This window comes from Epinephelus fuscoguttatus, linkage group LG16, assembly GCF_011397635.1.
Source record: "Epinephelus fuscoguttatus linkage group LG16, E.fuscoguttatus.final_Chr_v1".
In the NCBI taxonomy this organism is placed as follows: Eukaryota; Metazoa; Chordata; class Actinopteri; order Perciformes; family Serranidae; genus Epinephelus; species Epinephelus fuscoguttatus.
In genome coordinates, this window is record NC_064767.1 from 1,991,008 (window position 1) to 2,005,140 (window position 14,133).

At 43.2% G+C, this 14,133-nt stretch overlaps 1 protein-coding gene across 2 annotated transcripts in view; it reads left to right on the plus strand.

The window, feature by feature from the left end:
- Positions 1–1,691: 1,691 nt before the first annotated feature.
- Positions 1,692–14,133, plus strand: part of LOC125903407 (protein phosphatase 1 regulatory subunit 1C-like) — a 30,901-nt gene continuing 18,459 nt past the window's right edge. The window contains exons 1-3 of one of the 2 annotated variants that reach the window (XM_049600316.1): positions 1,692–1,743; positions 8,757–9,001; positions 12,437–12,494. In XM_049600316.1, coding sequence (XP_049456273.1) covers positions 8,921–9,001; positions 12,437–12,494 — 139 coding nt within the window. In that variant the 5' untranslated portion in view covers positions 1,692–1,743; positions 8,757–8,920. The remainder of the gene's footprint in view (positions 1,744–8,756; positions 9,002–12,436; positions 12,495–14,133) is intronic. The other variant, XM_049600318.1, reaches the window with a different exon arrangement.

Consider the following 14,133-nt stretch of genomic DNA (forward strand, 5'->3'; position numbering starts at 1 on the left):
AACACATCAAGTGGCAGTGAGGCCAACACCTGCAGTTCTTTGAACAGCCACTTGAGGCTCCAAAACAGAGTAAATCTCCACAGACATGTTCAAATGTTAAATTCACAGCAGCCCACAGCTGATCACAAAATTCCTGACAACTGTCCGACAGGTGAATTTTCCATATAACTCAACTGTTTACATTTAATTAAGGCTTAACCCTATGGGCTCTAGGCGTTTTGGGGGTATTTTTACTGCCTTTACTTTTAAGGTATATCACAGTCATTATAAAGGCTACATACACATGTTATATCTTGTTTTTTTCAGGACAATCTGGGCTAACCAGATTTGCCATCATTACATGTCCTTCTATGTGCCTGTATTTTATATTAATTTTTATATCAATGAAATAAACAAATCTGTGTGCCTAAATTCTTACATTTTTACATGTATCTCACCATAGCAAGTTGGAAGAAGACACATTCTACCATATATGAAGAGGGGAGACTCTCTGGAATCTGGCAATATAAGAACCATGATGCTGGGACATTCTGTCACTTCACAGCTGTCCAAAACATGTGGTTTGTGCCAGGCGGAAATGATTGCCAGTATTTTTTCATTATTGCAAGAAATTCCATTGACTCATTCACAAGTCAAAAATGTGTTTTATCTGAAGGAAACATGCAATATTTACATCTAAGATCATAGAAAAATAGTCGACCAAGTGCAATGATGTCCTTCAAGATAATATTTGCCACTTTGTTTGCAGTAAACAAAGTTTGTTGTTGTTTTTCAGTTTCAGTTATATATTGGGGGGCATTTTGGGCATTGGTGGGGGACATGTCCCCCTCAATGTATATGGTGACTACGGCCCTGTCAGCACGCATAATTAGGCTGCTGTTGTCTGGGTGCACAAAGGTGAAGTGGCTGGTCTTGTCATACAAAGTTTGATGGAGTGTCAACTGGACAATATGGAGATATTTGCATCTTGAAAGCCGGACTACAAATGTGGATAGACAGGGAGAAACACACGCAAGCCTAAGACGTGGTAAGATACGATATTCCTCACTGTATGAAGTGACTGATAACAAGATCTGTATAATGGATTGTAAAGAAATTCGTCAGGGTTTTTTTTGTAGACAATTAATCCGTATTTATAGCGTGATGGGATGACAGCACAATGATGTGTGTGGTATCAGTGGAAAGCATTTCTGTGTGAGCCTGCATTCATGAGTAATCCATCCAAGAGTAATGTGTGTGCAGAGCTGTATGAAAGCTGCTCGGTCTTGTCGGAAAGCTATGATTCCGCTGTTTCACGTGATATGCGTGGCTTCTCGCTATGACGCACGGTCGCGGAGAAAATCCACAGAGAAGAACAGGTGTGAATTTGGACGCACTATGCGTCGTTCGGGCCCATAGGATTAAGCTGACAACACACCAGCGCTGCCATGTGACACGTGTCAAGTCCCGCCCCTAGCACACACTGGACACACTGCAGCTCATCAACAGAGAACCACACAGAGTTCTCTTTATGAAGAGAGGAGTCTGCTCCTGTAGCAGCTCGACTCCTCTCCTCACCACTGATGTGTAAAGAGAACAATGCAGCTGTTGCTGTGTCTCGTGTGTGATGAAGAATTGATGAGGAGAGACTTGTTGATGTCGAGAAACATCCCGAGCTATACGACCGACAATCCCGTCATCATAAAGACAGTGGACAAAACGATACTCCCAGGTGATTCATATCTCTGGAGATCGGCTCTTCAGGTGAGACATCAAGTTTAAATTAGCTGCTGTCCACACATGACTTTAAGCTAACGCAGAGGAGGAAGAATCCAAACACGGCTAACATTCCTGATGAACTGAAGTGTAGCGGACTTCAACAGCAAACTACTTCAAAACATCTGTTTACAAATGTTTACAACAACTTGTGCAGCATACACCACGTCTCATTTATCCAGTGTATGCTCTGTCCTTCCCACACACACGCATCTTCTCTAAAACCTTAATATTTAAAACACTTCCGAATTCTGCATCGATTTTATTGGACCCCAAGTCGGCTTTTCAGACTTGGCTTAAAGCTGCTTGTTGGAAGTGTTTTATGGGTGAAGGTACACTGACACATGAGCTATGGTCGTCTCCGCAGATTAATCAGTACTGGGTGAAGATTCACTGTTACATTGTCAATGTCAATAAAAAGGCAGAGAGTGTAAACGGTCGTCTGCTTTTCCCCAACCACTGAAATATCAGTGTGTTGAATAGTAACATTTGAGTGAAAGTTGTTTGGGAAGTTATAAACAGGTGCTAAATATGGCTTCCCTTTTACTAAAGTTCATCAAGAATGTTCACTGTTTTTGGATTCTTCGTTCACTGCGGAGGCGTGTGAGAAAAATCATTTTGTGGGTGAAGTATTCTTTTAAATATATGTTTAATGCTATCTGCCACTTCATCTTGCTCACAGTTGTTTTGCAATGAAAAAATGAAAGGATACTGCCAACACTGAGCTGTCTGTCAAAGACTGTTTTCTTTCCTGTTGCTTCAACAGTCCACTGCAAAGATCAATCCATCAGGTATTTATGACAATCTTAGAAGAAATATCGTGGAACTTTCACTTGTATGTCCAAGAGAAACACTGCAGCTGCTGATGTGAGTGGAAAAAGCAGGTGACAACAGAGTTTTCTGTCTCACCTTCACCGAGCAGAGATGGACGGTTTCCAACCACATGGAAACAACAACAAAGAGGCTCTTTGTACGATGTGTGTGTGTGTGTGTGTGTGTGTGTGTGTGTGTGGTTTGTTCCACCTACAGTAGCCGCTAAGTCTCTCCAGATGTCTCCACTGAGACAAAGTGTTTCCACTACAACTGCCAACACACACGCACACACACATACACACACACTGATGTCATTGGTGGCAAAAGATGCAGATTTCTGAGTTAGAAAATGTAAATGGACGTGGCCGATATTCAGAGAGACGAACAGTAGCAGGAGAACTTTCCTCGTTCCGTTTTTCTCTGTCTTTACTTTGTTAGCTTCTAATTTCTGTTTGCACGTCATTTACAGTCATTGTCACCTGGAAAATCTCTTTATCACCTGATTTATGTCACAGAACATAAACAATAACAACAATAACATTTCCTCTGAAGACAAGTAGATTTAAAGTTTGAAATAAACCCATCACACACGAACTGGTTTATTTTTAACCAAAGTGATATGATGTTATTGATATGAAGCCATGTCCCCAAAGCCAGTCTGCAACACCAGGGGTGAACACGCCAATGCACCCGGCCCCGATGCCAGTCCCTGCAGGTGGTGGGCCCACAGGGCGGCTGCTCCATGTCATTTATTTGGACTGAGCCCGACCCTTCCAGGGGCTGTTAGCCCCAGACAACATGGCTCCCAGGATCATGGCGACACACAAACACCTCCACCACTTCAGGTGGCGATTCTTGGTGGGGTTGGCTCCTGTTGGCTTCATCATACTGTGCACTCCAGCATGACCTGGGGCGGTTTGCAACTGAGTGTGAAGTGGTTGGGGATGGCAGTCGGATGACGGTTCTCTGCTGGAGAACGGTGGATTGTTCCTCCTGGGTTGGGAGAGAGTTACTGCCCCAAGCGAGGGAGTTCGAGTATCTCGGGGTCTTGTTTATGAGTGAGGACAGAATGGAGCGTCAGATGGATTGGTGGTTTGGCGCAGCTTCTGCAGTGATGCAGGTGCTGTGCCGGACCATTGTGGTGAAGAGGGAGTTGAACCAGAAGGCGAAGCTTTCAATTTTCTGATCCATCTATGACTCAACCTTCTGGTCATGAGCTCTGGGTAGTGACCGAAAGAATGAGATTACTGATACAAGTGGCTGAATTAGTTTCCTCTGTAGGCTGTCTGGGCTCAGCCTTAGAGATAGAAGGAGAAGTTAGACATCGTTGATACTTTGACTTGGATTCATGCTACGTTCTCATTTGTCATTTGTCCCCGGAGGATTTCAATGCTGATTGGCTATTGCGGTGCAAATAGGTCGCTGAAGATTTTTCAACCCCTCGCAAATAACCATATGACGCGCAATTGCACTACTCACTCATTTATGTCACATCCATCGTGTGCATCGTGATGCCCTGCTGGAATTTGCATCTAATTGCATCTTTACATGTAACTAGTCCATAGCCATTGGTAGCTTTGTCACCTTCTACCTATGCCAGTCCTCAATGCCTATGTGCAGTTTCACATAGATTGACCAAGTCAGTGAGTAGAAAAACGTGGGACAGACAGAATGACTGACTGACAGAATGACACACTGACAGTTTCCGTGATTATGTACAGCATACCATACCATGACTTAGTCATACCAAACATTAGAAACAACACCAACATTGGTCCACAGGGGGAGCCACAGCGATCGGTCGCATTTTAGCCATTTTGAAGCATTTTTCTGTTGTTATAGCGCCACCCAGTTGCCAATTAGAGTTAAATTTCTCCAGTCACCTTGAGGCGTCCTGTTCTACATATCTACCAAGTTTAGTAAAAATCCATATGGCGGTTAGGCCTAGATAAGAAATGAGCTCTCTAGCGCCCCCATTTTGTTTGATGGGCTCAATAATGGAGGGGTCCCCTCAGATTATGTGTGGTCATATGCCTACAAAGTTGCGTGGTGATGGGTGAAACCCTTGAGATGTTCTACACCTTTATGTGATGAGCCACGCCCTCCGCAATATTCATTGCCTTATAGAAGCTCAGTTTTAGGAAGTTTTCCAACTTTTGCCAAGAGGGAACTTTAGATATTGCTCCCTAGATTATGTTCACCCAGTTTCATGCAGATCGCTCAAACTTCCTAGGAAGAGATCCATTTGAAGTGTTTTTCAAAAAATTCAAAATGGCGGAAAATCTATATAAGCGGAAGTTATGGGTTCTTGAGGCAAATGTGTTCCTCATGAGGAGAGGCATCTCTGTGCAAAGTTTCATGTCTCTACCACATACGGGGCATGAGATATGCCCATTCAAAGTTTGACTTTTAAATGGGTTGCTATAGCGCCCCCCTTTGGCCAATTGATGTAATATTGCTTCATTGGCATCCTCCCATGACCCTCTACCACTGTGCCAAATTTCACATGGATTGACCAAGTCAGTGAGGAGAAAAACATGGAACACACACACACACACACAGAGTTTTTGTCATTATATAGTAATTTAAGATTCGCTCACACAAATTGTTTTATTCCCACCTGGTGAGAACACAACACAGAATGGTGGCTCTGAAACCCCCACATGTACACAGTGGGTCTCAGAGGGATGATATTGAGCTACAATGGAATAAATAGGCACCATCTGGGGGTCTGGTATAAAGGTAAAATTATAAATCGATATTCACAGCCCATCGTACTTCCCAGGGGGCCGGGATGATCAGCACTGTTTCCGCACTTTGTGGCCTAAAGAGCAGGCGCGTAAGAGACGTCGAGAGGCTGAGCTGCCCACTTCCTGTTTAGCGCCGTGCTAACTTGAATAAATGATTCAATCATGGGTCTCTTCTAGACTTTCCAAATGTCATCAGACTGAATGAATCAAGTCAGGAGTTGTGACGCTCAAAATTTACAGGTGTCTCTTTTGTCATGTGCGTCAGTGGGAAAAAGTCTTTCTGGGCCACAGGGCATCACATGACGGATGTAATTACACTGATTGGCCACTATGAATATTAGTGTCAAAGCCTGTGCACCTCTCAGAGGCCTTCTACCCTTTCATTATAACAGTCAGAGGTCCATACTGAAAGTTTCATGGCCCTTATGAATGTAGTTCTGCGGAGTATTCTTCCAAAACATTTTGTCACCTTTAAGTTTACAGGTTGTTAAATCCATACTCACCTTGATCTCAGTTATTAATTTGTGTCCACGTCAGTACAGACATGTTTTATTTCTACCATGTGACTCTCGAAAGGCTCACATGTTCGAACTCATGGTAAACTTTGAAAAATGGTTTGTAAATAATGTTAAATATACATCAGCTCGGGGCGGCAGCTGCCATTAGGAACACTGACATCATGTCCTCTGTCATTATTCTGGGAATGTGGTGGGTTTATTAATCCTGAGGGAGTTTACATTCTCCAAACATACACATGTGGTGGGTGTTTTATAGACAGATTCCAGTATTTATAGATTCAGTACATTTATTGGACTGTAAATACAGAAGGTAAGACTTTGAAACAGCGTTTAAATCATGTTGGGAAATACACTGTGTCCTCACAGGGAACTGAGCTAACACACGAAACAAGAACAAAATTATAACAGAACAAACCATGATGGAGATTTTATGGTTACAGTTAAACTATACTCTCAGCTTTTAAGGTTCTTGAGTAACTGTACTCTTCAAAAAAGTGGAAAAATCTCTGCACACCCGAACAACGGCAGGTGTGTAGGAGGAAGGCGCCACCCCAAAATATATTAATTAAAGAAGGCTCCCGCACACTGTCTCACTCACTGCTGAATGGTTTATTGAGCGTCACACAACGTTTCGGTCTGGACGACCTTCATCAGGTATAATTATACCACTTTATCTGGACACATTTTCCCCACAAATACAACATGCTAACGTTAAATTAGCCTAGCAGCTAGTAGAGATTTCCTCTTCTCATATGAAGCCAGGGACAACAGCAACATTTATTAAAGGTAACGGTACAATATTCGACTCCATTACAGCTCACAAGGTTCACTGACAAAACAACTGTCTTTAACTAGACACGTTTTCCGAACATATACAACATGCTAACGTTATTAGCACAAGCCTATGGCATTTACATTGTGTAAATAAACACAGGAGGTCTGCGTCGCTGCAACTTGTAGTTACATTTCTGGGGAGGTGCACGTCAGGCTACGGCGTTGATTCAATGCAGAAGTATAAACATGTGCCAATATGTCATCTGAATCCTACACACTTGAACTCTAGGCTTAAATTCAAGGTACTTGTACTTTATTTGGGTATTTCCTCTTTTTATATTTCTCCTCCACTTTATGACTCAGAGGTCAATATTGTACTTTTTACTTCACTACATTTGTCTGACAGCTGCAGTTACTTTTCAGATTAGAGTTTTTCATCCCCTTCTTGTCCAGTGAAAACCATGTATCTCCAGATGTGTTGATGTTGAATGTTTGTGATAAACTGAAGGATCAAATGTTCCTTTATGTGCTGAGAAAATTCTCCTCCTTCTTAAGCTCAATAAACTCTTCGAAAACCCTCTTCGATCAGCTGGGAAAGTCACAAAGCAGAAAATACACTGTGTCTCTGACCTTTTACAGATACGTGGTTCTCACAGGACAGCCACGCCACAAACATATGATGGTCTTATAGAACATAATGCATCACTGTAGACTAAACTACCCAACGGGATATGAAGGGGTTAGAATGAGCACGACCTTAAACATGTACTATGGTGGCCCTGAGGATCAAAACACAACATGGGTTTTGTGAGATAGGCCTGTCCTGTCTCACAAAGAAAAACTGGTCCACGCTTTTGTTTCCTCAAAGCTGGATTAGGGGTCATCCCTATGTTTCCCGGGTTCTATGTTCCCCGCTTACACAAAAAAGGTTCTACGTTTCCTGCTTGGTTGAGCGGGAAACATAGAACCCTGGAAACATAGATACGCTCCCCTGGATTACTGTAACTCTCTATCATCAGGTAGCTCTAGTAAGTCCTTAAAAACTCTCCAGCTAATTCAGAATGCAGCAGCACGTGTACTAACAGGAACTAAGAAACGAGATCATATTTCTCCTGTTTTAGCTTCTCTGCACTGGCTCCCTGTAAAATCCAGAATTGAATTTAAAATCCTACTGTTAACTTATAAAGCTCTAAATGGTCAAGCTCCATCATATCTTCGAGAGCTCATAGTGCCATATTATCCCACCAGAACACTGCGCTCTGAGAACGCAGGGTTACTCGTGGTCCCTAAAGTCTCCAAAAGTAGATCAGGAGCCAGAGCCTTCAGCTATCAGGCTCCTCTCCTGTGGAATCATCTTCCTGTTACGGTCCGGGAGGCAGACACCGTCTCCACATTTAAGACTAGACTTAAGACTTTCCTCTTTGATAAAGCTTATAGTTAGGGCTGGCTCAGGCTTGCCCTGTACCAGCCCCTAGTTAGGCTGACTTAGGCCTAGTCTGCCGGAGGACCCCCCTATAATACACCGGGCACCTTCTCTCCTTCTCTCTCTCTCTCTCTCTCTCTCTCTCTCTCTCTCTCTCTATGTCTCATTGTGTCATACGGATTACTGTTAATTTATCATGTTGATCTGTTCTGTACGACATCTATTGCACGTCTGTCCGTCCTGGAAGAGGGATCCCTCCTCAGTTGCTCTTCCTGAGGTTTCTACCGTTTTTTTGGGGGAGTTTTTCCTGATCAGCTGTGAGGGTCCTAAGGACAGAGGGATGTCGTGTGCTGTAAAGCCCTGTGAGGCAAATTGTGATTTGTGATATTGGGCTTTATAAATAAAATTGATTTTTTTTTTGTTTTCTGAAATGATGCAGCGTATTCTTCCATGTGAAACTTTACATTCTGCTGATGATACCTACACAGGGTTTTGAATGCAGGACTTTTCCTCTCATCAGAGTATTTTCACAGTGTTCTTCGTGATTTAAAGGATCTAAATTCTTCCTCCACCTCTGTTTTTCGGTTGTTATGACGCAGAATAAGATCACAACATTTCAAAGACACATTCAGACGTTATTAAATTCATTCTGCATCAGAGAGTGTGTTTTGGAAAACGCTGCAATGACTCGGCTCCTATTCTTTCTCTCTCTCTCTCTTTAAGTCTGTCAATTAGTGATAATGGACCCCATCGGCCGAGAGGAGACCACTCCCTCCATCTGTACTCCCTCCCTCCTGAACACACACACACACACACACACACACACATAAACACACACACTCTCTCTCTTTCTGTCTGTCTTTCTTTCTATCTCTCAGTCAGTAATAATGGAGCCCAGCAGTCCGAAGAAGATCCAGTTTGCCGTACCCCCGCTGCAGGGACAGCTGGACCCGCAGGCCGCCGAACATGTGAGTGTGTGTGAGTGGGGTGCATGCATGTGACGGCTGAATGGGGCTTCTATGTGTTATCCTGTAAGTCTTGTCTGGAATTTTCTGTGTGTGGGTGCAGAGCAGCATGTGTGCACAAGTGGCTCTTATGAAAACTGCTGCTTGTGTATCTGAGTGACAGCATGTGTATTTAATGGGTCCGTCGTATTTGAGCGGCTTGTGCATGTGACACATGGGAGTTTTTTTGGCTAAGGTTTAAAAGGTTTGTGTGAGCAGATGGTTGTGGAGAGTTTAAGGGTAAACCCACCTTAAAATACCCTTTAAAACTGTTCAACACTAAAAATAAACACGTCTAATGTTGATTTATTTTGTATTCCTGAAGAGACGCGTTTAATTCAACTTTTCTTTATGTCACAAATGTTCCTGATGATGTAAATGTGAACACGCAGAAAGTTCAAGTGACTAAATACGAGTTAAATTTAACCCCGTCACGGCAGATCTGCAGCTGACTGCAACAAGTTCACGCCCGTTCTCTCAGGCAGGGGGGTGGAGGAGTGCTGAAAGGCATTCTGGGAAACATTGTATATCAACACATGATCTTTCTTAAGCTAAAGAGGGTTGTAGAGAGGCCAATTTAACGCTTGAAATGTACAAAATACTCGAGTACTTTAGGTGTAATCTGATTCTGAATGGCATCTCCAGTAGAGGAAACAGAAGCAGGTCTTTCACAACATTAAACGTTGCAGCAGGAGTTACGGCTGCTCTCTGAGAGGCCTCTGCTCTTTGCTTTACTGACGTCTTTATGAACTGTTTGCTCGTTGGAAACAGGAAGTTGCTGGCGATGAACAGTGACAGATTAGGGCCCCTCTGTGGCTGTTTGGGGAGCCCCTGCGTTGGTAACCGTCAGCATTCAGACTAAGTTCAGCGATGGTTTTATGAGATACCATGTTGTAAAACGAGTCTCTCCTCCAGAGTGACCATGAACATTTACATTCCTGCAGTGCGACAGTGTTGTTTGCTTCTACAGTTTTCTTTAAGGATCAGCAGGATAAAGTCAGTCGTTACTTTATCTGTCTTGATATATCTTGTTATTCTGGCCCAACCTGTAAATCTCTGAGAACACACATCATGTTCCTCATGTTAATGTCAGGAAGATTGCGTTAAATGTCCTTTGATAGCCACGGGCACGTTACGACACAGCAGGCCCTGAGCACAGATATGCAAAAGGCCCCACCACCTCCCCTACCAAGGAGCAGGACACACACTCTGTGGTGGTTTTGCGTCTCTTTGCAGTCATTATGCTACTTTTTGTGGTCGTTTTGTGTCTCTTCGTAGTCATTTTATTTCTCCTCAAGGTAATTTTGTTTGTCCTTGTAGTTGTTTTGTCTCTTTCTAGTCGTTATGCAACTTTTTGTGGTCGTTTTGTTTGTCTGTGAGATAACTTTGCTTCTCCTTTGTGGTTCTTGTTGGCTGTTTTGCATATTTTGTGGTTACTTTGTGACTCTGTAAAGTCATTTTGTGTCATTTGTAGTCGTTATGCAACTTTTTGTGGTCGTTTTGTGTCTCTTCAAGGTCATTTTGTGTCTCCTTGTGGTCGTTTTGTTTCTTTTAGGCTGTTTTGCCTTTGATTTGTGGTTATTTTGTGTCTTTTGAAATCATTTTTCGTTGCTGTCCTGTTGTTTTGCGTCTCTTTATAGTCGTAATTCAACTTTTTGTGGTCGTTCGGTGTCTCTTTGAAGTCATTTTGTGTGTCCTTGTAGTTGTGTTTTTGTCTCTTTGTAGTCCTCATGTTACTTTTTGTGGTTGTTTTGTCTGTTTCTAGTCGTTATGCAACTTTTGTGGTCATTTTGCATCTCTTAGAAGCCATTTTGTTTCTGTTCGAGGTCATTTTGTGTCTCCTTGTGGTTGTTTTGTGTCTACTATTTTCTGTTTTGCTAGTTTTTGTGGTTATGTTGCATCTCTCTGCAGTTAGTTTCTTTGAATCTCTTTGTGGTCATTTTGAGTCTTAAACTAGTTGACACACGTTAAGGTCCAGACACACCAAACCGACTTCAGAGAGCTGGTGGCAACGAGGGCCCTCTGCTGCGTTGCCTGATATTGGCCAAAAAGTCTACAGCTAACGTCCAACCAGCACGTATATTCTGCACCCGCATGACGGGAAATAACGCCTGCTGGTGTGGAAGACCATGTTGATGCTAGTTAGCTGTTAGCACATTAAGAACACAACAGTGTGTAAAGAACAGAGCATATTTACTGTGTGACAGAGAACAGTAACACAAACCATCAGGAAACGTTTCTGCCAAAGAGAAAAATAATCTCCTCTGGACTTTAGCTCCACCTTCACTGGATTCACTTCTCTTCCTGCGCGCTGAGCTGAACTGACAATCAGAGTGATGTCATTCGCCGATGGGCTCCGCCGTCACCGATTTAACATGCTGACTCAGCCAAAAAAAGTGATGGGGGCAGACAAGGGGCAACGATGTCGGACACACCGCACATACGAGGGCGACACACATTCAGCAGTGGCTCAACACTGATCAGCGGCCAACCGTCAGTGAGGTGTGTCAGGGCCTTAAATTTGGGTGACGTTTTACAGACGAAGGCCGGGGGGTCGCTGACACTTTGGGCCCCAGTGGGTCTGTTCACCTGTCCATCCATGCTTACAGCGTGTATTTTAAAACAGTGGGTTAGAAGAATAAACATTAATAGGCAGGGACGCCCAGTAGCTCAGTATGTAGAGAACAAAGGCACCGTCCTCACTGCAGCGACCCCAGGTTCGATTCCAGCTTGCAGCCCCGAGCTGCTACTGCAACACGCCCAAAAAAACACCCAAAAAATGTATCTTTGAAAATAAACAGGAGGTTGATACCAGTTGTTCAGAGTACAGTAACTGCTGGCTGTGCTGTTCTCACCACTTGAAACGGAGCAGCTTGTGGGAAACTTTTAAAAACTAAATTAAGTTGGCTCTAAAACTTTAAGTGGATTGTTATATTTTTAAGAGGCATTCAGGATATTAAACCAAAGCCTGAAGTTTTCAGGCAGCTAATGAGATGCTCAGGAGTGTGTGTTTTTTTTTACAGTGTAAGAACAGGCACAGTTAGCTCCAGCTGTTCTTTCTAATTAACTGATTTTTGTGTTTTTAAAGCCTCATTACTGCGACGGCTCAGGCAAGCAGTCAGGAGTGTCTCGTTACACAAACAGTACAGCTGATAGATCAGGAGGAAAAAATTAAAAGAGTAGAGATGAAACATGAGAACAACGGCAATAAAACTGCAGCGAGATCATTACGACAAACAAACAGAGGTGATGTGGGACGAAGGACACAGGTGAGTTTTTCATATGTGGCCTTAAAGGTTTGAAGGACTGTCACACCTGTGCTGGATCACAGGGCCGAGGGGAGCCTGTCAGGATATGTAAAGGAGTAACATTGGAAATATGTGTGTGTGTTTACCTCAGATCCGCCGCAGAAGACCAACTCCTGCCACTCTGCAGATCTACAGACAACCTGGCACAGGTGAGACAGAAGGGGAGGGGGATGGGAAGAGGGGGAGGGCGAGAGACAAAGAGGGAGAGCTGAGCAGCTATAATGGAACCTTTATTAGATTTGTGCTGCAGCTTTTGGTAAGTGATCTCAGCATTCAGACCGGACTGATGGATGCCTACAGTGTGTGTGTGTGTGTGTGTGTGTGTGTGTGTGTGTGCGCCGCCTCTCAGCTCCCATAAATCCCTCTACTCAGGAACTGACTGATTGAATCATCGGCCTTATTCCATTTTGTGAGCTCAGCTCATCGAGGCTGGTTCCAATACAGTCGTACGAAGCTCCAGAGGTGCAGGAGGTGTTTTCAAGACGCCATTATACAACACATACTTCCAACCATGCGATCTGATTGGTCAACAAGACATTTAGAGTGTGCTTAAATCAGCGTAACAGCACACCTGCCTCATCACTAAAAATATTACTCCGCCATTTCAGTGACGACGTTGTAACTGCCACAGCAAGAACCAGAAAACTGCTCATGGATCCATTTTGTTTTTGTATTTTGATTTATAGGTCAGACTTAGTTTTGTCACAAGTGCTTAATCAGCCGGAGAGGTAGTTAAAAAATTTTAAACTAATAAAAGGAACTCTGGTGCGGTTGGTTTGTGGTGAGAAGGTGTTGCGACCTGGATGTGAAGCAACTGCAGTCACATGACACATTGTTTGGGTTAAACATGAGCATGTTACAGTCCTGGAGGATTATTAATGTGCACCTCCTCCTGTACTGCCTTAATATGCACATTCAGCACATCCAATGCATCAAAACATTGTTTTCTAGTTGGAGCCGCGTTTGCCTCGTTTTCAAACTGTATGCTTTGACTAAAATGAACAATGACAGCAATATAGTCCACGATGAGCAGCGCTAAAATCAACCTGCGTAGTTGTCCCTCCATTGTGACATTAGAAAGTGTCACATTTATCTTGCAAGTGTACTCTTCTTCAACGTTTGCTTTACTTCCTGGATTTTTCCCACATGGAAATTCTGACCAATCAAGAGCAGCTTTCTCACACAAGGCATTTGATCTGGTCCTCTTGTAAATGCTGCCGTGAGAACACCAACCAACTCTAGGCAATTATACACCTTTGGAACAACATGAGTCCCTGATTCAGACCAGAGGAGACCACTCTAGGGCTGACAGCAGCCTTATTTTGCACAGTTAATGATATCTATTGAAAAGGATTGTAACCAAACAGGGCAGGTGTGAAAGCAGACAACAAAGCAGATGCTCAGGCTGAGAGACAGCAACATCTAAACATGGACAAACACTGTATCTTCAGTTTTAAGACAGAAGTCGATCTCTAGAATAAGATGTGTACTGATGGTTACAGCCTCAAAGGTTATCTGTGCACTGAAGAGATTTACATACATTTCATTTTTCGGCAGTACAGCGCTGACAGGAAACCAGCCAGCAGCTGTAAAAACAAAAAGTGACCGCACACGTGTGGCCTCGAAACAAATAATAACATCAGGATAAAAAGTGCAGATGTCAAAGTTGTTGAATTAGTTTGCTGAAATAAAGTTTTATCAATAAATACTGGTGTTTTCTCAAAGTATCAAATAAAGGTACACTGAGTAATGAGTGACTACAAACCTCTGGGTGGATTTTTTTCCTCT